Raw genomic sequence first — 23,190 nt, forward strand, 5'->3', positions numbered from 1 at the left:
AGCCTGGTTTTTGAAAGGATGACGGTTGAGGAATTGATGAGTTATATTTGTCAGACAGTAAGTGATTGATTTTGGCATCTTTTCAGCATTTGTCTACATCATAGAAACACAATGAAGTAGGAGAAAAGAATGAGAACCTTGATAAAATTCAAATATCATCCTGGGATCCTACTGAGCAAATCCTTAAGGAGAGCGTGCTGTATCACTCTGCTACATCAAGAGTGTATATAATAGGATATCAGTCCAATGTTCTTTTAGGTAGCATTTAGCAGATTTTGTTAGCAATTTTTAAAAATGCCTCAAGTTCTAGGATATGTGTGACGATATGCCTTTAATTGTATTAGCATAGACTTCTCTCAAGGATGATATTACTTAGAAACAGAAGTTGTTCCATGTATTGAATATTTTATTTTACTCTTAGTTTCCTTTTGTAAGTGTTACATTGCAGTTTTGAAAATTAGTTGAATAACTATAAGTAACATAATTAAAATATTTAAAGGAAATTTAAAATTTTATTTTCCTATAAGGATAAGTATCTATGCAATTAATTACGGGATGAGGGGGAAAAAATTAACTTCGTTAAAAAAAAAGAAACCAGCACCACCAAAAAGAAGTTTCCATGAGCTTTCCATTGTCCCCTTCTAGAAATAGCTAAAGATAAAATTTATTTTCTATCTTTTCCCCTGAGAACCTTTCAGATCAGCCACATTTACAGTATCTTGCATTTATTGTCAACAGCTTTTCAAGACCTACAAGGTGATGTTGAATATTATACACTTTTTTGGAGTTCTGCTACCTCAAATGAATCTCTAAAAATCCTCCCAGATGTAAACTCTCATGTCATCGGCCACTTAAATCCAAACACAGAGTATCGGATTTTTATCTCTGTCTTCAATGGAGTCCACAGCATCAGTGGTGATGTATTGTGTGCAACCACTTTCGATGGGGGTGAGTCCAGACTTCAAGGGACCCTTGGCTTCAGAGATGCAAATGAAATTGATTGATTCTTGCTGAGGTTGAGATCAGTCATCCCTCCATTATAAAATTTCCGGTGTTGGAGGGAAGGGGGTTGGGGCTAAAACGCTTAAGTGCTCGCTGTCGTCAAGTGGCAGATCAATACGTGGTCCCTTAGAGACAGTAGCACAAGGCTCTAATAATGGGATATTAGCCCAGTTTGTTCCTGTTCTTTTCAGTGTATGCTTAGTTTGGAGCTGAGTTCACATCAATAAATGGTGACATTTAGAAACATTTTGTTCTAAAGATTTGCTCTTAGAAGCAGTATGCTTTTCAAAACGACAGCCAAACACAGTGAGGGCTCTCCCTGAGTCACCAGAAATGGTAGGTGGAGGTTCAGCCACTGAGAAAAATTGCCTCTGACTCATTTCTAAGCCAGTTAGCAAGGGGGAGGAAGCAAGGGAAGCAACTTGTGAATCTGAAATGTGTTTGGAATGGTCTTTCTAATCTTTTTGGCTTTATAAAGTCTCATTATAAACATTATAATATCATTACCTCCCAAGCAAGTGTTCCAGGTCATTAGCAGAGCACTTTAAGTGTGGAACCCATTTCCCTTTGTGGTGCCAAAGGTCGACACCTTTTGTTTATAAAATAGAATGGATCACAAGGACAATTTTTCAACTAGTTAAGATGGGTTCTTATGATAAAAATAGGTCTTTGCATAGTTATTTCTGACATGCTTGAATAATTGTGTAATTTAACGCCAAGCAAGATTTTTTTCCTAATGTTAGATTTCATCATTACCTATGGTAATCAACATTCAAAATCATTTACATAATGACAATATTGCATTATTGCTTCATATTGCTTGAGTTACAAGCTAGTAATATCAAATGATTTTTTTACGTTCCACCAGCCTCAGCCTCAATGTGTTTGAGGTTTATTTTTTGCTTAAGGAGCAAATTTTCTTCCCTTTTCCCTGGGAGGTATGGCGTGAAGGGATGGGAAAAGAGACAAATAATAGATATGTGTTGGTGGTGCAGATGGGTGAATAATTTATCATCATATCCCACTGGTCACATAGTATTGAAGATTAGCACTATGCTGGTGGTATAAAGCATTTTACCACCAATTCTTATGGTTTCTGACTGAGAGTATAATAAGCCAATTTACAGAGGACTACAGACTGTGATAACTTCATCAGAGAAAAGCAGATAAGCAAGGAACCCTTTGCAAAACCTAAATACTAATCTGCATTTAGTTTAACAAGTGCTTTTTCAGAGACAGCTGGAGTTTATTCAGTTTCTTCCTTTAATTCTAGAGCCTCAGGGCATGCTTCCTCCAGAGGTTGTCATCATCAACAGTACATCTGTACGTGTCATCTGGACATCTCCTTCAAACCCAAATGGCGTTATCACTGAATATTCTGTCTATGTAAATAATAAGCTCTACAAGACTGGAATGAATGTGCCTGGGTCTTTCATTCTGAGAGACCTGTCTCCCTTCACAATCTATGACATTCAGGTTAGAACACTGTTTTTTGATGGCTAAGCTTATAGGTGTGTTAAATAAAACATTGCCAGGCTATGTCTCTAAGTGAATACCTTCCGTCTTGGTTACAGATTATTTATTTACTGGGGAAGGGGAGAGAAAAGAGGGAAATTGATTAGGATTAAATCTGTTTGCTGTGGGCAAACACATGAGTCTCAGGAGAGAAGGTAATGGTAATATGGAAAACGATGGTGATGATATTCTTGCCGGCAAAATGAGGCAAATCACATATTTGCGGTAAATCTTGCTAAGCAGTTCACCTTTATCCTGATTCTTTTACTGATATCAAAATCAGAATCAACCTATGAATGTGGAGACATTATTCTATTCCTATTTCTGCTATTTACTAATTTAATAACTTCAGGGAAGCCACATAACCTGTTTGGTGTCAGTTATCTTTTTTAGAAGGGCAGCGGACTTGGTGACTTAAAACATTCTATCGACCTCTAGCATTCTGTGACTCTGAATGCGGCAAGAAAACATAAATGAATATATGGCAGACAAAATATATTAAAGGGTTTGACCCGAAGATGAAAGAAATTTATCTGTTGTCATCTACCAAATGTTTGTCGACCCTTGCCTATGTGAGAACAGTTATCCTTAAACTTTTTTGCCCTTGAACCTCTTTGATAATCTAATGATGTCAGTGCACCCTGCCCTAGAAAAGCACCTATGTGCCTATATGACAAAAGTTAGTGTGCAGTTTCATATTGCATTGACCATCTGAGGCCCAACTCATAGACCTCTTTGAGATCTGCTGATCTTTAAAATAGAAAAAATAGAGAGACAACTAAGGAATCTGCAACAAAGAACTTTCCCCCAAGGAATTGGAACTCATTACACTGCTGGGATATAAAAGATAACAAGGCCAAATGTGGAAATTAATGATAAAAACAGAAACTCAAAGTTTATAAAGAAGGGCTGTAATGTAGTAAATTTTTAATTAATCTATGCTACTTCCAACATTTGTAAGAGCTTTGTAAATAATTTTCAAAAGATATTAAGCATGGAAATTTTCTTTGACCACAGAAACATTCACTGGCTTTGTCTAGTAAGTGCTACCTCTTTCATTTCCCATCCCCTTCTTTCCCTCACCTTGGAAGGGGAAACATACACAGTCATCTGGCTAGAGCCAATGCTTTACCACTCCCCCCCCCACCCCCCGCTACTAGGCCTAGCTTCCTAAGAAAACAAAATAAAAATAAAAGAAGAAAGGTATGCTGATTAGTTTTCATTACATTCCATGATTTCCATGAACTCACCTGAGTCATCTTAGAATGGAACACATGGACTGATGTTTATGTTCACGGTTCTTAGAGTGAGTCTCTATGTGCATGTACATCATAGAAAATTAGAAAATAAAAACCACATTCAAAATAATTACACATATAGCTTTGTGAACAAGGTTGGCTTAGGAAGGTGACAGTATTTGCTGTATTATTCTTTTGGGGGGCGCTGATGGAGAAAGCTGGCTGAGTCCTCAAAAGGCAACTTATTTATTTGCTTTATCAGGACTCAGAATACAACCTAAGGTGAGATCAATAGGGGCTATGCACGCATGCACGTCCTGATCCAGCTTTCTGACTATATAACAGTTGATGTGTACGTGTTTCAGTCATGTTGTCCTATAAAAGGCTTCACTCATCCCTACTGGTTTGAGTCACTAGTGGCCTGAAAAGAATGCATTTTGATCAGATTTGGGACAGCTAACAAAATAAGGAGACAAAATACCAAATTAGAATCTAATATTTTAGTTGTGTTATTAGTGACTAAGATGTTCTTATTCTTGATAAACTATATTTTTGTGAAGCTCTCCACAGTCCAGGAATATTCCACTTGAAATAGTTGTTGTATCACTGGAAATTTGAATAACAGATTACAATGATTTTTGTTCATGATGTCAAAGATGATTTGGGATTTGACTCCACTTAAAATATGCATCCAGGGGTACCTGGGTGGCTCGGTGGGTTAAACGTCTGATTTCAGCTCGGGTCATGATCTCGTAGTTCCTGGGTTCAAGCCCTGAGATGGGCTCTGTGCTGGGAGTGCAGAGCCTGCTTGGGATTCTCTCTTTCCTTCTCTCTCTGCCCTTCCCCCACTCACATGCATGTGCATGCTCTCTCTCTCAAAATAAATGAATAAATTTTGAAAATAAATAAGTAAATAAATAAATATACATATATGTATAAATATATACGTATAAAAATATTTATATGTACATGTATATATACGTATATGTACATATACAATATGTTGCACCTAATTGATATGCCTGCTACTTTAGGATTAAGGTTCTCTGTGTTAACCCCCTCTGTCAAACATGTATTGATTATAAAGCAGACATATAGATCCAAGTATCTACTGTTTTGAATGAGTTATTTTATATATCCCTTCTATATAATTTATATATATATATATATAAAATATATAAATACATTAAAAATGTCAATTTTTGATTCAATTTTGTTTTTATGTGAATCAGTCAACCTTTATATTTGTGGTTCATTCACATTATGCAATATAGCTATAGCAACAGAAATATCCCAAAGATGAAATTTGGTCTGTTACCTTAGTAAGTTGAGAAAAATATTGACACATTTCTCCAAAGTCAAAATAAGAGTTTTCTGGAGAATCATTTGAATAGAGCTAGTAGCTTAGTTTTATTTTGTTATAACTTTTTTTTTTTAATTTGAGAGAGAGAGAGAGAGAGAGGGAGGGAGAATCTTAAGCAGTCTCCAAACTCAGTGTGGAGCCTGGCATGGAGCTCAATCCCATGACCCTGGGATCATGACCTGAGCCAAAATCAAGAGTCAGACATTCAACTGACTGAGCCACCCTAAGTGCCCCAGAATATAGCTAAGTAGTTTGGAACTTAAAGCTATGCTTAGTATTTAGATGATAAGACTAGAATACAGTAAAGCTGGGATTAGATATCTCATATCTAATCAGCTTGATCATATTCCCTCATTTCTCTCACCCCCAATTTGCAAGCTGATGAAAATGGAGTAATGAAGACTCAGTAAAATTATTTGTGCCAGTTCCCATTAATATTGAGCACATATTACTTACATAATGAACTGGAGTTGATTTTTAATTATAATTATGCACCATATAGTCAAATATTGCCTAATATGTATGAAGTTTTATTGTCATTAATTCTATTGCAGCAAGTATATTTTAAGTTCATTTCCCTTTAAATTATTTGGGGTTTCATTGGACATACTCAGAGTGGAGGGCCTTGACAGTGTCCACATCTCTACTAAATATTAGTAGATAGGAAAAATACTATGTGGAATACATAAAATACTATATGGCATACATAAAGAACACAACTCAAACAGCATCATAAAAATGTGCTTCAACTCCCATTTAGGTGTAAAGTTCCCCATGAATAAAATGATGTAACTATTAAATACAGTAAGAGACACATTTGTCTTTTCTCAATTGCCAGTGGAAATCCAGAGAACTGCTTCACTTAAAAGCTCAGTATTAGTGTTTGAGATGCATCGGTATCCAGCTTCCCCCTTCATTTTTTATGTATTAGCTGCTGAAAGTAAGTGAGCATTGGAAAAAGTACAGTTTCTCTTTGGCTTATCCTTTCATTGGAAACAGAATGATGTCACTTTGTGAGTGTTTCACTAGCAATCTTTTGTACATTCATTTGTCTCTCCTCCCACTTGCTGAATGTGTTTCTTTTGCGTTACTAATGCTTGATGAACTCGATTTCTAATCTTTAGTTACTCCACCCTCCTCAGTTTTTAGTCAGATTAGGTGGCAGAATTAAAGGGATAAATGATGATTTTCTGCTGTGATTAAGGTAAAAATACAATTGCAGCTGGAACAGATGAATATAAAGTAGCTCAGCCACATTGAAAGGCTTCTCTAGACCTCGTTTTTCTTCCATTGCACATTAACATTTGGGCTATTTGTTCTAAAATGTCAAGACTTCTGCAAGAACTCATCATTACACTACCTGGTTGTAGATCTAGAGAGCAATATGCAGTGATAACCTACTAAGCTTATATACTGTCACCCAAACATCTTCCATTCCTTACTGTGCCCCAAAGGGATGAATATGTCTGTCTCTTTCTGAAAGGTTGGAACCAGAGACTAAACATCACCATTTTCATCACTAAATCAACTGTCCTGAGCTCATTTCTATATCATATTCTGAGTTTGAACCAATGCAGTCAAACAACATCAAAAATTAATATTTATAGAACTCTAAGAAGTTATAGAGAACTAATAGGAGAGTCCTATGAAATGAAGGTGGGTGGATTCAAGCCACTGGCAGTGTATATTTTGAAAATAGTTGGATTTATTCTTTTCTAAACTGTTTGTAGGTTGAAGTCTGCACCAAATATGCCTGTGCGAAAAGCAATGGCACCCAAATCACCACCGTGGAGGATACTCCAAGTGACATACCAACACCCACAATTCACGGCATTGCTTCAAGGTAAAAATTTTTTGCCAGTTAATGTCAAGAGCTGATCAGAGGCACCTGCGTGGCTCAGTCACAAGCCTCTGACTCACCACTTGTGAGTTCAAGCCCCTCATTGGGCTCTCTGCTGTCAGCGCAGATCCCCCTTCAGATCTTCTGTTCCCTTTCTCTCTGCCCCTCCCCAGCTTGTGCATAAGCTTATGCATTCTCTGTCTCTCAAAAATAAATAAACTTAAAAAAATAAATAAAAAGCTGATCATAAGCAATGAACGTTAAAATCAAAGATTTCATCCTAACCATGACAATTTCATTTTAGAAAGTTGCTATAAAGACCTGTGTAAATCAAAATTTTTGTATTATTAGCTATTGATTTTCACTGGTCACATCACCTAATACTTAAGCTTTAATGTCCCTGATTTCCCAGTTTCACTTCCCTTTATTTAGTAACCTGTGAGCAAATGCTTAAATGCATGAAAGGGTTTCTGTATTTAAATGTGTCATTAAGTGAATCCTTTTGTAAGGCAAAGAATACAATTTTCATTAGATTAATTACCTTCTAAGTTACTCTCTTTGAAAAAAATTAGATTTACATGTATCTGATTGCCTTAAACCTAGAAAAATCTGTAAAATAAACAGGGGAGATAATGTCTGGATAACCATTACCACTGTTATCAGATTCTTGGTACAATCTCATTATTTTTCTGTGCTCATGTATTGCTGAGAAGTGGCCATAGATTGAAAGTGAGTCTCTTTTCAGTTCAAGTTAACAATAATAATGATAAAAAGATTTAATGTCAAGTATCCCAAGCCAAAATTGACATGAGAGTAGTTCATCCCTCTACATCAGTCTGAGGCTAGAGAAAGAAATCTGAGTACTCCCACATCATACTGGGATGATGTTCCAGCTAAATGAATCACCCTTCACCTGTACACACACACACACACACACACACACACACACCCCACATACACACTGACCAAAATAATCGATTTGTTATAAAAGATTTCAATTCTGAAGGATCCTTTTGCAACATATTAACATTTCTATGTTTCTTTAAAATCAGTTTAAAAATATCTGTACTGATTTAGGGAACTAAAGATAAAAATAATTAGAAAAAAAAAAACCCAAGTAATTGGATGCTTAGCTGTTCAGGGCAAAAATCATGCCTTATCTCCTTGAGTCCATCTTTTATCTAACACATGACAGATATTTATCTAATTTCACATGTGCTAATTAATTGATAATCTTGTCAGCAAATTTTCCCTATCCACAGAATTGCCTACTATGCAAAGGGAAAATAGTCAAATGAAAAAAGTACTGGCAAATACATTTGTGGTTATAATAATATAAGAAGAAAAATTAATTTAAAAAGTATAAGGCATGGTTTTAACTTTTCAAAGTTTTCAGTCTACTGTAGAGACACTGCCCTAAACAAATGTTTATAGAATAATGTAAAAAATTCCACAACATAAGTTTATAATATGCAGGAAAAACATAAAGAGAAAAACACTGAACTCTACCCAGGATTATCAGTGAAGGCATCATGGATGATGCAATAATTGAGTTCTGTCTTCAAGAACTCAAGGAAGAATTATATTTAGGTGGGTGGATGTTGTCAGATTTCTTGTTTGTTCTCATCCTTATGACCTAAGCCCAGATGAATGGCATAAAGGAGTATGTCTTAAATTATATATTTATATGTAGCTAAAAATCTGTAGGTTTTATTAGACATTGAACAAATGTCTATATGTGTCTGTACTTCTAGGATACTTTTTTTTATTTTAAAAAGATTCTTACAGATAATAGCAGAGTAATAGTTGTGGTTAAAGATTATTTACGTTCAAATGTATAAGTTGATGGCAAAAATATTAATGAAGGCATCATACAACAAGAGGAAGAAAAATGACAGAGCAGACAACAGAAGAGAGATTTCAACACAATTTTGGAAGCAATGTTTGGCAGGGAGAAACAAATGAGTTAGTGCAGTGGAAAACATTTACAACCAAAGTTTGGTTGGCAGAAGGAGATAATGACACAAAACAAACTAATTTACCCTGCAGAGAACCTCAGTGTCTGAGCACTTACAAGTTTTAAGGTTAGTGAAGAAGAGGAAGATGTAAAGTTCAAAGCTGGAATCATGAGATTAGCTAAAAATCTGAAAAAAAAAATGTGGTTGGAACCTGTAATTAGGGTTCTCCAGAGAAACAGAACCAAAATCTGAAAACCCAGGAAAGCTAGTGGTGTAGTCTCTCAAAGTCTCTCTGATTTGAAAGTCAGAGGAGCCAATGGTATAAGTTCCAGTTCAAGTCCGAGAGGAGAAAAAGACTGATGTCTTAGCTCAAGGAAGCAGGCAAAGAAAGGGAGGGAATTCTCCCTTCTCCCACCTTTTTGTTGTATTCAGACCCTCAACTGATTGGGTGTTGCTCACCTACACGGGGTAGGTAATCTGCTTCACCAAGTCCACCATTTCAAATGCTAATCTCCTTAGAAACAGCCTCACAGATATACACTGAACTAATGGTTAGCCAAATATCAGGGCACTTTGTGGCCCAGTCAAGTTGATGCATAAAATTAACCATCCAAAAATTCACGGTGCCCTACCTCCATAGTATGTATCCTGGTGTCTACTTCTCTTGCTCCATCTAGCATGTTCTACTACCATGAGATCAGAAGTGTATTCTCTGGACAAACTGAACAGAGGCATCTAGGAATTAAGGCTAACTAGGCACAGTGGAAGGCTGGGAGGAGGGGCTGGGAGGAGGGGCTAAAAATCATGATAAAGTGGAAGACTACAATCAAAATGATGAAACCTTCGTTGTTTTCCCCAGGTCTGTTCTCAAAAGCAAATATTGTGAGAAGAATGTTGAAATTTCCAGATATAATTATGGGCATATCTATTTCTTTTTTAGAACTCTCTGTTTTGCCCCATGTATTTCGATGCTTTATGATGAGATTCATATACATTTAGGATTGCTATGTCTTGGTAAATTGATTCTTTCATCATTGCATAATATCCCTTTTTTCTGGTAATTTTCTTGTTATAAAGTATACTTTGTCTGATACTAATATAGCCACTTCAGCTTTCTTTTGATTAGTGTAATTGTGAGTGATTTGGGATTGTATCCTGGACATTTTGAATAGTAGGTTGTGATCATTTGAGTCCCGTTAAAAATTTGAAGAAGGATAAAGTTTTCGTTTCCTTCAGCAGGTAATCATCTGGTTACCTTCAGACTGCAAATATTGTCTTGGCTTTATGTGCTCAGGGGCTCCAATGTCGGTTCATTTTTCAAAAGCTTTGTTATGCCGCTTCATGTCTGCCCCATGTATGCACCTTTCAGTGGCTAATCTGGTATTTGTTTGGAGGGTTATGTAATGGTCATATCTCAGAGTCTTTGCTGTGACGCTCAGGTTGCCTTTGCATGGAAAACAACCGTGCATGTGCAGTTTAGACTTGAGTAGGGACTTGCGTTGAAGATGACCTAGCTCTCTCTTGTCTGAGATTCCTCCCACATTTTCCAGATCCCTGGTGCTTCCTTTGTGGGATCTTTGGCTAGGAAGATATGGTTTCTCTTGAAATTTTAGCCTCCCAAGTTACCTGACATTTTACATAAATGAGGCTGTTTGGCGAGAGCAACAAGATAAGAGAAAGTGGAAGGAAAACAGGGACACCTCCCACACACATGTTTTAGATCACAGGAGCCCCTTTCCCTGGTTCCTCTGGTCAGAAAGATGGATTTTTCCTAGGATTTTGGATTCCCTTTTGACCAGGACTGCTATAGTGCAGCTCCTTGACCAGAATCATCCTCAGAGCAAGTCTGGACAAAAAAAGAAAACACAAAACAGGAATTTCCCCTCACACCCTCTGGCTTGTAAGGCCTTTTTGTACTCTGGCCAGAAAGATGGGGTTTCTCACATAGGTTTTACTTGTCCAGTGCACAATTCTACACCGGGGCTGCTCTTGGATTAAAGATGGGAGATCAAAGAGGGGAAACAATGAGAAATTCATCCTTTAATTTTTTTTTCCCTCTCGTCCTTATCTGCCTCTATTGTTAACTTTTCAGAATCCTCAGGTGGTTGCTTCTTGTAATTTCTGCACACTTTTTAGTGATAATCAGTAAGAGAGAGGCTGTAATAGGTTTACTCCATGTTGGCCGGCCTCAGAAAGTCCCTCTCTACCATGTTTTTTGTTTGTTTGTTTTTAATTCCAATCCCTTTACCAACTTTCTTTTCTTTCTTTCTTCCTTCCTTCCTTCCTTCCTTCCTTCCTTCCTTCCTTCCTTCCTTCCTTCCTTCCTTTCCTTCCTTCCTTCCTTCCTTCCTTCCTTCCTTCCTTCCTTCCTGTTTTTTTGGTCAAAAATCTAAAAAGGTCTTGATAGAAATCATTCACCACCAGATATTGGCAAGGGAAATCTTCCCTTTCTAAAAACGATTCATCATAGAAGAGCAATGTTTTCCAGAGGCAGGACTCAAATGAGCAGCTGTGGGCTGCCAAATCATTAATCAAAATTATACCAACACCAAAGTAGTTAGCCTCTTACATGCATGTTATTGTTTGTGTATTTTATTGTATGTCTGGCAATGTATACTTGTTAGTTATATTTTTATTTTGATTCAAAAAAATCTCTTTTATATTAGCAATGAGCAAAATCAAATGTGAAATAATTCCAGAAAATGTCAGTAGACTGAATTAACTTCTATAGCATTTAAAATAATTTGGTTTCTAATAAGACATTTGTTTCTTAGATTGTTTAGTTTTGGTAAAGCACAATAGTCTGTAACATTTACCTGTCATGGATTTTAATAACATATACAGATAGTATATCAGACTGTCTGATTATATGCATGGGATGCTTCAACTAGTTTTTGTTTTGGCCTTAACTTATGACTCGTGACATCTACAGTACAACCACTCATACATGTTTTTCCCATTACATGTAACCCAAAGACACCATAGCACCCAAATGTGGAAAGAGCACACGAGCCCCTGTAGTTCTATAAGCTGCCTCTCCAGAAACAAACTCGATTTCTACATCACATTTTCCATACTTGTCATATTATCATCAGCTGCTTCTATATCCCAAAAGAATACTAACTAGTGATCGATAGCCCGGACATGTCTGGCCATGGCCTACATGTGCCCTGGGTAGTTCATTTATTTGCCTTGGTGGATTTGCTAGAGTGGAATTTAATCAATAGTTAATTCATTAATTCTGGTCCTTGAGAATGTAGAGACTACGGTGGATGTAGATAGCTGGCTGGCTCTGGCTTTGACTGAAATATGACAAACACAGTAGCTGACAACTTCCCTTGTATTGGGTTGCCTTTTTAGCTATAAATAGATAAGCAAAAAAAAAGAAGAACGTCAACAAGAAAGAGATTTTATTAGTTACTGCTAGTATTCCAAAATGCATCATTTCCAGGGGAAAGGGTCAAAGGAAGGCAGAGCGAGAACACAGATCATGTCTTTCATTGTCTTTAATTGGCACCATGGCAGTTTTTTCTGTTCCAAATCAATTCAGGGCTGTATCATTGACAAGGAGTCTGTGGTATAACGTCTTTGTAGCATTCGCAAATAATTGTTGGAAAATTTGCCTGAAGCTACTGAATGATATAAATGATATTTTTACATACCAACTTTTCAGAAACCTTTATGAAATCAGCACAGGCTGCGTGTCTTTAAATGAAGGTTACACCACTATCATCATTTATAAATCCCCTTAAATTTTCAAATTACTTAGGTTGGGGTTGAATACGGCAAAAGAGGTTTTAGGTTGTGGAATAAGAATTTTCCTCTTTTTACCTCACTAAATTTGGGGTGAAACTTTGAGGCCTCTATTTTTTTTATAGTATGATTTTTTTTGTATTATCAGAAAATCTCTTCTATCCTTAATTTTCCCTCTCTGATATTTTTCAGTGACTGATAGCTTGAGCACTGAAATAATAATTTTATATTTTGTGTGAAAAAAATTAGATCATGATTTATTTTATTATTTTCTTAATAGAGAGGATGTTGGGCTGTAGATATAATATGTCACATCAAGTCTTCTTCACCCATATTCTAAACTCCCCCCCTCACCAATATGGACAACAGGAGACACATTTTAATTTGGACTGGAATTTCTGTCAGAGTCTTTTTTTTAAAGTAGGCCCTATGCCCAACATGGGGCTCAAACTTATGATGCCAACATCAAGAGTTGCATGTTCTACCGGACTGAGCCAGCCAGGTGCTCCTCTGTTAAGAGTATTTAAAGGATACAGGAAGACCTCTTGAAAGAGATTGTTTCAAGTATATTTACTACTGTTGTACAGATCCGATCAAGTCTTATAATTCAGGAAGTACATTTTTAATGGCTAGTGGGTTTTCTTTATCAGACACATTGTTTCATTAAAAGACCTTACAGAAGGGGCGCCTGGGTGACTCAGTCGGTTCAGTGTTTGACGTCGGCTCAGGTCGTGATCTCATGGTTTGTGGGTTCAAGCCCGGCATGGGAATCTATGCTGACAGCCTGGAGCCTGCTTCAGATTCTGTATCTCCCTCTCTCTCTCTGCCCCTTCCCCACTAACTGTCTGTCTCTCTATCTCAAAAATAAACATTTAAAAAATTCAATTATTAAAAAAAAGGCTTTACAGAATATCGAATTTATTCATTTTTTAAGTTAATTTATTTATTTTGAAAGAGAGAGAGAGAGAGAAAAAAGAGAGAGAGAGAGAGCACACTTGTGTGGGTCGCGGCCGGGGGGCAGAGAGAGGAAGAGAGAGAATCCCAAGCAGGCTCCACACTGTCAGCCCAGAGCCCAACTTGGGGCGTGATCTCATGCAACTTGAGATTGTGACCTGAGCTGAAATCAAGAGTCAGCTGCTTAACTAACTGAGCCACCCAGGTTCTCCTCAAGTCTCTTAAGACTCTGCTATCAATACCTCCATTTTCTCACCTCCCTCTCTTCCCAAACTCCTTTAAGTTCTCTACCTCTTGTAGCTCCGGTAGAAGCCAGTCACTGAGGCCGACTGTGCCTCTCAGCAAAATCCCCCTCTTCCTAATTCACTTTGGCCTTTAACTACCACATTGTACCCTGCTCTCTGAACACCCATTTCCTTCTTTTACTGGGTCCATTCCAAATCCTAGTATTAATTGTGAGACTGAACAGAAAGACTCTCCCTCCTCATCAGGTAGTTCAAACGTCACACTTTTAGTCATTCTGATGTCTCAAAAATTGCTGACCCTGTTTTTCCCCCAAACTCTGGTCTCATCTATGCAGCTGCCTATTGATTTTCCATAGTAGTATCTGCTACCTCAAGCCTCAGCGGTACATTCTCCTCTAACTCATCATCTTTTCCAACATTCATTTTCACAGATGCACCACCACCTGCATATTATCACTGACATCTATCTTTGAATTTTTTTAATCCCCTGAGTTTGCTCAATCTTCCTATATGTGTCTCTCTTCTTCATTTCCACCACCACCACCACCCTGGTTCATGTTTTCATCATTTAAGTTTATGTAACCTGTTTCTGCAGGGGTCTTAATTCAATGAGATACAAAGAAGAAAAAGCTTTGCATTTTGCCCACTGCTTGCTGCCTTATACATAATCCTTTGGCTGTCCTCTCTTCGACTCTTGAAAGCCTCTCAGAAACATCTTATAGCTTTTGAATTATTTTTAGTTATGAGTCTCACTTTGGTAATTGAGATTCATGATCAAGTATTAAAAAGTCTTTTCTGTCTCTAGCAAATTATTAAGCCCAAGTCTGGTTCAAAGATTCTACCATTTCACAGACTCATGCCTGATCACAGCTTGTCTGTTCCCTCCTCCTTGCTCTTTCCCTCTTATCCCCCTTGATCCAGTGTGTCTCCTCTTAATGTTATTGTTTCACTGCCATCACTGGGCAACCCTCAAAGCCCTCTGCATATCAGGTGGCACTTTTCCTGGAGAGTTGTATTTCCCTTGTGAGGCCCCAAGAGGATTCCACATAGTCAATTTCCCTGACACGAGTGCTGCCCTCTATAGCTGATCTCTTGTGGTCCCAACAGAGTAGGGCATCCCAAGGACTCTTCTTGCTGGAGTCTCCTCTTCCTAGAAGGCTGCCATCATAAACAGTATACCCTCAAGCTGGCTCAAGCCTAGTCATCTCGCAAGGCATCTCCTGGTTCCGGTGAAGCTCATTGATCTGTGCCATGAGGCACTCTTTATTTTACCTTTTTGTTGCAGCTACTTTGGACAATACCTAGCCATCAGGATTCTCTCATGGAGAGTCAAGCATCTTTTCTCTGCTTGTATAGACTGTCAAGATCAATGTCAAGCTCTCCCCAAACTCCTTACTATCCTCCAAGGACAGCAGCAGACTGAGTTTAGACATTTCTATAACTCAGTGAGTACCAAACATGAGAAACAAGTGCTTCCAATTTCTCTGCCTCCAGTTTCTCTAAGTGACATATTTGGAATGCCTTCCTCAGTCCGACCCTAGGTGTTAGCAGGGGTTAGGGCGTGTGTTTGATGCCACTCTTCACTATGTAAATAACTCCTCTTTCACTCTGTGCCTCAAAACTTCCGATGGCTTTCCAACACACTCAAAAACAAATCCAGTTGTTTCTGTGTTGTAGAAAATCTTACATCATCAGCAAACACCCATGCCACCCTCCTTATACCCTAGGATCTCATTTTCCCATATTCTATCTTGTGTGCAGTCCAATCCAGCCCTATTAGATTCACTGGCCCTTCAACATGCCAAGCACATGGTTGCCTCACAGCTTTTCCCTCCACCTAGAAACCCCTCCGGGCTTGATTCGCCTCTTCTGTCGAATTTCTGCATAGAAGAACCAGTCCTTCCTAGACCACCAACCTGACGTATGATACACTTATGTGTTTCTTTACCGTCCCTCTTCTCCCAGAAAAATGTAAGTTTTATGAAAAAAAGGGGCTTTAGCTGTCTTGTTCACTGATAAGTAAAGAACAGGGCTGGCATATAGGAGGTACTTAAGAAATACTCACTAAATTTCCTACTTTCTAAAACTCTCCTAGAATTCTGTTTATTTTTGGTTGTTTTGGGTGACAGGTCAATGTTAAAGAGTTTTATCCTTGGGATTAACAGAATCTTGCTGTTCCCTTTAGAAGTGAAATACTTACCATGTTTAAAAGGAGGAACTCATTACCTGTCATCCTCAGTTTGGGGCTGTAGTTCAAATCCCCATACAAGAGCGGAACCCCATTCAACAATCTTTTGCACTTGAGTTACTAATGTAGCTTACTGACCTTTCTCTCTAGCCCTGGTCTCTTCCACTCTAGCATGTCAGGGTGTTAGTTCTAATAAGGCTTTGTAGTCTAGGAGTGACACAGTGCACAATCATACTATTTCACTATCAAACTCAATACAGTGTTTGAGGGACTCCATCAACTTTTTTCTTTTTTTCAAATTTACCCTCCTCTTTTGCTGGATGTAGCTTATTCATTCATCAAGTTGGTCACATTACTCTTCCATACACACTGAGGCTGATTCCCACCCTTTACATTTGCTTATGTTGATTTTCCTGTACAGAATCTTCCCTTCTTCATTTACCAATTCAAGTCCAAATCTATCTGTTCCATGATACCCTCATTGTTTAGTCTAGAACAGAGGACTTTTGCTTATGTGTTTTTATAATATCTATAGCCTAAACACATTTAAATACTTGACTTAAATTGCCATATAGCATTTACATGCTTTGTGTTTGCATGTTTTGTATTCCCTATTATTCAAGGACACAGGTTTTGTCTTTTGATTTTTCACCTATTACAAGTTATGCTAAACATTCTAATAGATAAATATTCAATGACTTGATTTGAGAGCTGAGAGTTAATATTTTCATCATGCAACATTTATTTAGTCCTCTATTAAAAGTTACTTGATCATTTATGATAGCCATAATCTGGAATACAATTGAAGAACTTGAGTGGTACATAAATAATTGACCAAAATGACCAAGTTGAGTAGAAAAAAAAAGGGTCTATATAAACATGATCAAGGAATCCAGAACTGTTTAATTTATAGCAATTTAGATTAATATCTTAAGGTATATGAAGATTTTTTTTTCCTTTGGCTTAAACAAGAACATTTTGACCAAATGATAATAATAGAATAAAATGTTGAAGAATACCAGTGGGAACCCTAATTCTTCATAAAATTTTCTCTGACCTGTAACATTTTAATATTCACCTGTATCAAGGTAGGTGATAAAGAAATGATTTTCCCATACTCCTTTCTATCCTCAATATTAGTTTATACTTCTTGAAGTAAGGACTGAAAATGATGATCATTGTGGTGGTGACTACAGTGGTAGATAATAGTAACAGAGATAGAATAGTAAATCTACTAACAGGGTGACATAATTAAAGGAAATAACTCCAACTGAAATGTCTGAATAATCAATGAATCCATGTATCAAAATGTGTGTAGATATAGTAGTTTTCATCAGAAGCTTTATTAAGGTAGCTTAAATCATAGTCCTTATGTTCTGGGAGTTAAATAAACTCTAATCATGACTTTATGAACAAATCTGCAAAATATTTCATTCAAGGATTCACTGTTGGTTTACTTTTCTGTGTGAGCATGCAACCTTTACTAATCTATACCAAAAAGCTTCAGCTTGTTTCCCCAATATTTAACATTCATTCCTATGGTATAAGAACATTTCTTCTATTTTTGCTCTTAAACATCAAAGGAATGAAACCACCAATTCCGTTTATAATGGTGTGTGTTTCTCAGAGATGTCTTTCCTTTGAAATCAGCAACCAAAAGGTTTTTCAGTGTCACTCTCCTTGGTTCTAATGAGAGATGTATAGGTGTTAAACTCGCTACTCTTCTTTGACCATTTACCTTCGTGCCTCAGACTCAGATCCTCAAGAGCAAAACTGTTCATGTTATCACTAAAAATATAAGCAGTCTCACTTCACAGTTTTGCTCTGCTAGAAAGAAAAGTTACAATAGTGTGGTATTCTGCATGGTGTTTTCTAGACTTTCCTAGTTCATCAGCTTTTGTGGAAAAGTCAGACCTTTGAATGTCACTTAAATGTAGTCTTTCCTGTAGTTGCTTATGCAGTGAATACAAAAGAGGTATCTGGAAAATGTGGAATTAATTTTAAGAGTTGGACAAAGACCTTAGAATAATAATGGTGACTACAGAAGTCACCTATGAAACTGCTCTCTTGTAGGTGACATTAATTTCCTATCTACAGAGTCTTATTAGTGAATGTGTTATGTTTGTACCCCTAAGAAAATGAAATAATAATTTTCTTTTTTTTAGCAGTCTATTAAAATGTCAAGGTTTATCTTGACTGCTGCTTTTTAATGTAAATGTTTGGTCTTAATTGAATTCCTAATATATGATGTCACTTGGAATTCTGATAGGGTCCAGTAATTTTGCCTGTAAAGATATATTTCCTCTTAAAATGAAAGGTATAACAAAAATACCATTTAGCACAATGGCAGAAAAGTGGTCACATGAGTTATTGTGAGATTTTTATTGGGAGAGTTTAAAGTATAGGGACTAAGCTTATATGTGCTTGCTCTCCTTCGAAGTACCTACTGGAGTGTTCTGTATAAAAATGCCCTATAACTATTTGTCATTTGGTTAGTTGCTGTAGTTGGAAATTCTAGAATTATAAAAATAGAATTAATCTTGCATGTCAGAGTTCCACCCCTTTTTCTGAAAACATGAGAATAAAAATAATTATTATTTTGCATTACCTAGTGTTTTGCAAATAGTAGGCTTCCCTTGCCATGCTAAATTGCAAGAATATGTCATATCCAAATCTCTGGGGCTTTATTAAAAACTTTAACTATTCTGCTTATAGAGCTTATTTAAAAAACACTGAAGATAGTACGGCTATGTCATTTAGGTTGTATCATTCTGGCAAGTAGTCCTAAGTGCAGAATTAAAGTTCTATAGCATTAACCTGAGAGTAAATCATTTTATTCAGGGCTGATTCCTACTGGAAAGCTTGATGTTCTGATTTCATTCATTTCAACAAATGAAATATTAATAGATCATTGAAAGTGCAATAAAGTTTTAGTCAGATATTATGCCCTCATTGCATACCAACCCCTCCCTGAAAAGTATACCCATACTTAGAATGAAATTGTTGCTCAATTTTTAAGAATCACACATCTCCTAGAATATTATAATGTAAAGATATTTGTTGTGGAAACTTACAATTCCTATATTTCCTTACCACAAAACATGTCTGACTGTAACATTAGAAGAATTACTAGAGAAACAAGTCTGTTTATAGAAGTTAAAATTAAGGTATATCAAAGTACAGTGCATTGAGAGGAATTTTATCATTTATCATTTGATAAAATTTATAAGTTGTATTTATAAATAAATTTATCAATTACTTTTAATAATAGATAAGTGTTTCTATTGATAACAAGACTTTGTCAATATGGGCAGTTATTTTGGCTATATGCAACAAAACACCCAACAACAGAAGTTTAAGTAAATAGTTGTAGAGATTGTACATTATTGCTGGCATTGGTTCAGCTTACCCAAATAACATGGTGGCCTTTTTGTGATGATTTTGATCTTTCTCAAGTGGCTGCAAGATGATTACTGAAGTTCCAGACATCGTGTTTAGCAGAAAGGAAGAGAAAGGGGAAAAGTAGTGGCTGTGCCAAGAAAGCTGAAATTGCCTCGGAACCTTCCGAGGTTTCCACTGTGGTTTTATAGTTGCATATCGTTGGGCAACTATGTGACACATCGCTAGTCTGGGCTGGCAAAGGAGAAGGTGATTTCAAGTAGAGATTAGGTCTGCCACCTGTTCTAATTTCCACGCTACTTACCAAGTCTTATTACTTGTGGCTTAATTTTACTTATAAAACCAAAATTTTCAGTTGATTTTCCTGATTAGCCAAAACAATGGTACTTTCTTCTGGTCTCCATAATTTAAAGTGGGAGATCACTGGACTCTTGCCATTTGTCATCCTCCCAAAAGCTTACTTAGTTTTCATTGATTCTCCAAACATATTATCTGGTAGTAACATATATGAGCATATTATACATTAGTATCTAACTTCTTTGGCTTCAGCTTTTTAATTAAGAAGTTGTTGACAAAATGGACCTTTTGACCAATCTCGAAGATTAATTGAGAGTACATGAAGCCGATGGCAGCAATGTTAAATGTTGTCTTTTCAGAGTTATTGATTATTCTATCCATTGCAGATCCCTTCAAGTTGATTGGATGTCTCCAGGGAAGCCAAATGGCATCATTCTCGGATATGATCTCTTACGTAAAACGTGGCATTCATGCCCTAAAACCCGGAAGTTAATGAAGGACCACAGTAGTGATCTCTGCAAGGCAGTGAAGTGTCAAAAACCGAAAGCTATCTGTGGACACAAGTGTTATTCTCCTGAAGCTAAGGTATATCTTTTCAAATGAGTCACTGAAATATGATTTTCTCACTAAACACTCCAGGTGAAATCACTTGCTTCTTAAACCATGGTTTGTCATGATCAATTTTTCCACTAGTCTATCAGGAAGACCCCGTGGAAAAGAAAGGATGCTTATAAAAACCCTGTCATCCTCATGAGCATCTTAGCCTTCTCGTTTTTCATCATCTTCACAGGAAATATTAGTTTATCGAAATGGTAAGGAACTCCCGACTTTGTGTTTGATTGAATGACTTGAATTTTCTTTACAACAAATCCATTCAGCTACAAGTGGGTGTTTGTTTACCTGACACTGATGAGTAACTGTGAACAGGACCTTCCATGGTTTGTCAGAAATATTTTAAAATTATGGCCATTTGCAGATTAATGTTCATATTAGTTGCAGTTTAGGAATCAGATCAATAATACAGCCAGACAGAGGAGTTTGTAAATGGGTTTTATTGACAAACGATGCAGAAAATCCTTAGTTTGAAGGTAGGATTTCATATAATGAAATAATGTTCCTATTTGTCAACAACAACATCACACATTTAATGACTAAAGCTGTTGCTAAATTCAAAAGATTCACTGCAGAAAGACACAGTAATTAAGAAAGTGAGTTGTTGAAGCAATATGGATCAAAATACAAATTATTACAGCTGACACTGGCCAAACAGTAGTTATCATCTAAGAAATGTTATAAAACTAGCAGTTACTAACTACACTTTTTTTTTTGACACTTAGGCTCCAGAATTGTCATTATGACTTGGTTTTACATTACTTTAGGCCATTAAATGTACACTGTCTGATGAACATACATTCATAAAATAAAATAAAATTTAGTATTTCTGAAGGGAAAAATGCTGGAATAAATTTGCCTATTAAAAATGTTCTCTAGGAGAAAGAAAGAAATCTTTGATGCATTAAGCAAAGGCTTATTATTTTAAGGATTAAGGACACACACAGATATTGACAGTAAAAGAGTAAAGGAACTCAATTAAAATCTCAAGAGAAAGCAATTGTTTGTAAATTTCTGCTTAGAGTTCACTATGAATATGTATTTCTTGAGTGAGAGGTTGGAGAGAGATAGAAAGGAGACTAAGAATTTTTTTGGCTAAATCACTTTAAATACCAGGAGGACTTAAATACGCATACAAACTTTACCATGTATTCAAACCCTGGTGCACATCAGACCCTGGAGGGCTTGTTAAAACACAGATAGCAGGTCCCAGCCCCAGAAGTTCTGATTCAGGAAATCTTGGGCGGGGCATGAAAATTTGCATTTCTAACATGTTGCCAGCTGATGCCTCTGGTAGCCATACTAAACCAGCCAGGATCTGTTCCAGGAACCATATTTTGAGAATCACTAGATTGCAGACTTGCTTTGGGAAACCATAAGATAAGCAAAAGTCTCTTCAAATATTAGGTACGCATTTATCAGCTCAACTTAATAAAATTTCCATATAGGTTTCCTGAGGCAGCTAACTTGAAGACTGAATTAATAGATTAAGAAATATTCTGTTTATATGGAGACCTCCCAAGAGAAACGATTGCTTAAAATTTCATTTTGGGGAACCACCAATGATCTAAACCTAAGGGGGTTAGAAAAAGGGCATAAATTTCATGTGTCTAAAGGAGCTTGAGAATGGCAATGGAATTGAAAGAGCCAATTCTAAGAATATTTTTTTTAATTTTTTTAACGTTTATTTATTTTTGAGACAGAGAGAGAGTATGAACAGGGGAGGGGCAGAGAGAGAGGGAGACACAGAATCTGAAATGGGCTCCAGGCTCTGAGCTGTCAGCACAGAGCCCGACACGGGGCTCGAACTCACAGACTGTGAGATCATGACCTGAGCCGAAGTCGGACGCTTAACCGACTGAGCCACCCAGGCGCCCCTGAAAGAGCCAATTCTAAGGGGCCATCATCACTTAATAAACATTTCAGTGATGGGGCGCCTGGGTGGCTCAGTTGGTTGAGCGTCCGACTTCAGCTCAGGTCATGATCTCACAGTCTGTGAGTTCAAGCCCCGCATTGGGCTCTGTGCTGACAGCTCAGAGCCTGGAGCCTGCTTCGGATTCTGTGTCTCCCCCTCTCTCTGCCCCTCCCCTGTTCATGCTCTGTCTCTCTCTGTCTGAAAAATAAATAAAAACATTTAAAAAAATTTAAATAAACATTTCAGTGAAAGTTTCACAAGAAAATGTAAGTACTAGACAAGCCTGCTAAAAGAAAAGGCTGGATGTGCTTAAGTATCTGGAAACACACTCTATGTGAATTGGACTTTAACAAATACTTTGAGACCATATAACAAAGGACAAGATTTTAGGTCCCTGTCAAAAAATAAGAGGAAGGCATGTGTTGTTTTACCCTGAAAGCAAAAATGACCAGCATCCTTAAGTCTCAAAGAAACACATAAAAAAATTTTGCTTAAGTCTTAAAGATGGGGCATGATTTCAAAATTCACCTTTCATACAGGGTATGACATCAAAGAGAAGAATCACCCGGTGTATCTTTGACATTAAACTAATTTTGAATCCTCATTGCTAATAACTAAATACCGAAAAAGAAATTCATTACAGTTGGTTTAGTGTGGCTAGCTGACAAACCACAGGGTAGACTTTGATTTTTAAGGGCCCTGTTTCTTTGATCTTTGATGATTTTTGAAAAATGAATGAAGTCCCAAGCTAGTGGCCCTTATGAAGACTTAGAGAGTCCACATTCTACTGCCTCATATTTAGCTTGAATCATATGTGGGTGCAAGCTAGAAGTAGCAATGTGCAAAATGGAAAAAGAGAAACACCTCTTAAATAGTGGTTGCCATTGTCTGCCACAGGAAGCTTCTATCTA

The 23,190-nt window shown here is 37.0% G+C and overlaps 1 protein-coding gene across 1 annotated transcript in view; it reads left to right on the forward strand.

The window, feature by feature from the left end:
• The window catches only part of USH2A (usherin), a 725,654-nt gene that overhangs the window by 510,962 nt on the left and 191,502 nt on the right, over positions 1 to 23,190 (forward strand). The window contains exons 44-47 of the mRNA XM_015077386.3: positions 739 to 948; positions 2,276 to 2,478; positions 6,849 to 6,961; positions 20,139 to 20,337. Of these exons, the coding sequence (XP_014932872.3) occupies positions 739 to 948; positions 2,276 to 2,478; positions 6,849 to 6,961; positions 20,139 to 20,337 (725 nt within the window). The remainder of the gene's footprint in view (positions 1 to 738; positions 949 to 2,275; positions 2,479 to 6,848; positions 6,962 to 20,138; positions 20,338 to 23,190) is intronic.

The sequence above is a fragment of the Acinonyx jubatus genome, chromosome E4, assembly GCF_027475565.1.
Source record: "Acinonyx jubatus isolate Ajub_Pintada_27869175 chromosome E4, VMU_Ajub_asm_v1.0, whole genome shotgun sequence".
NCBI lineage: Eukaryota > Metazoa > Chordata > Mammalia > Carnivora > Felidae > Acinonyx > Acinonyx jubatus.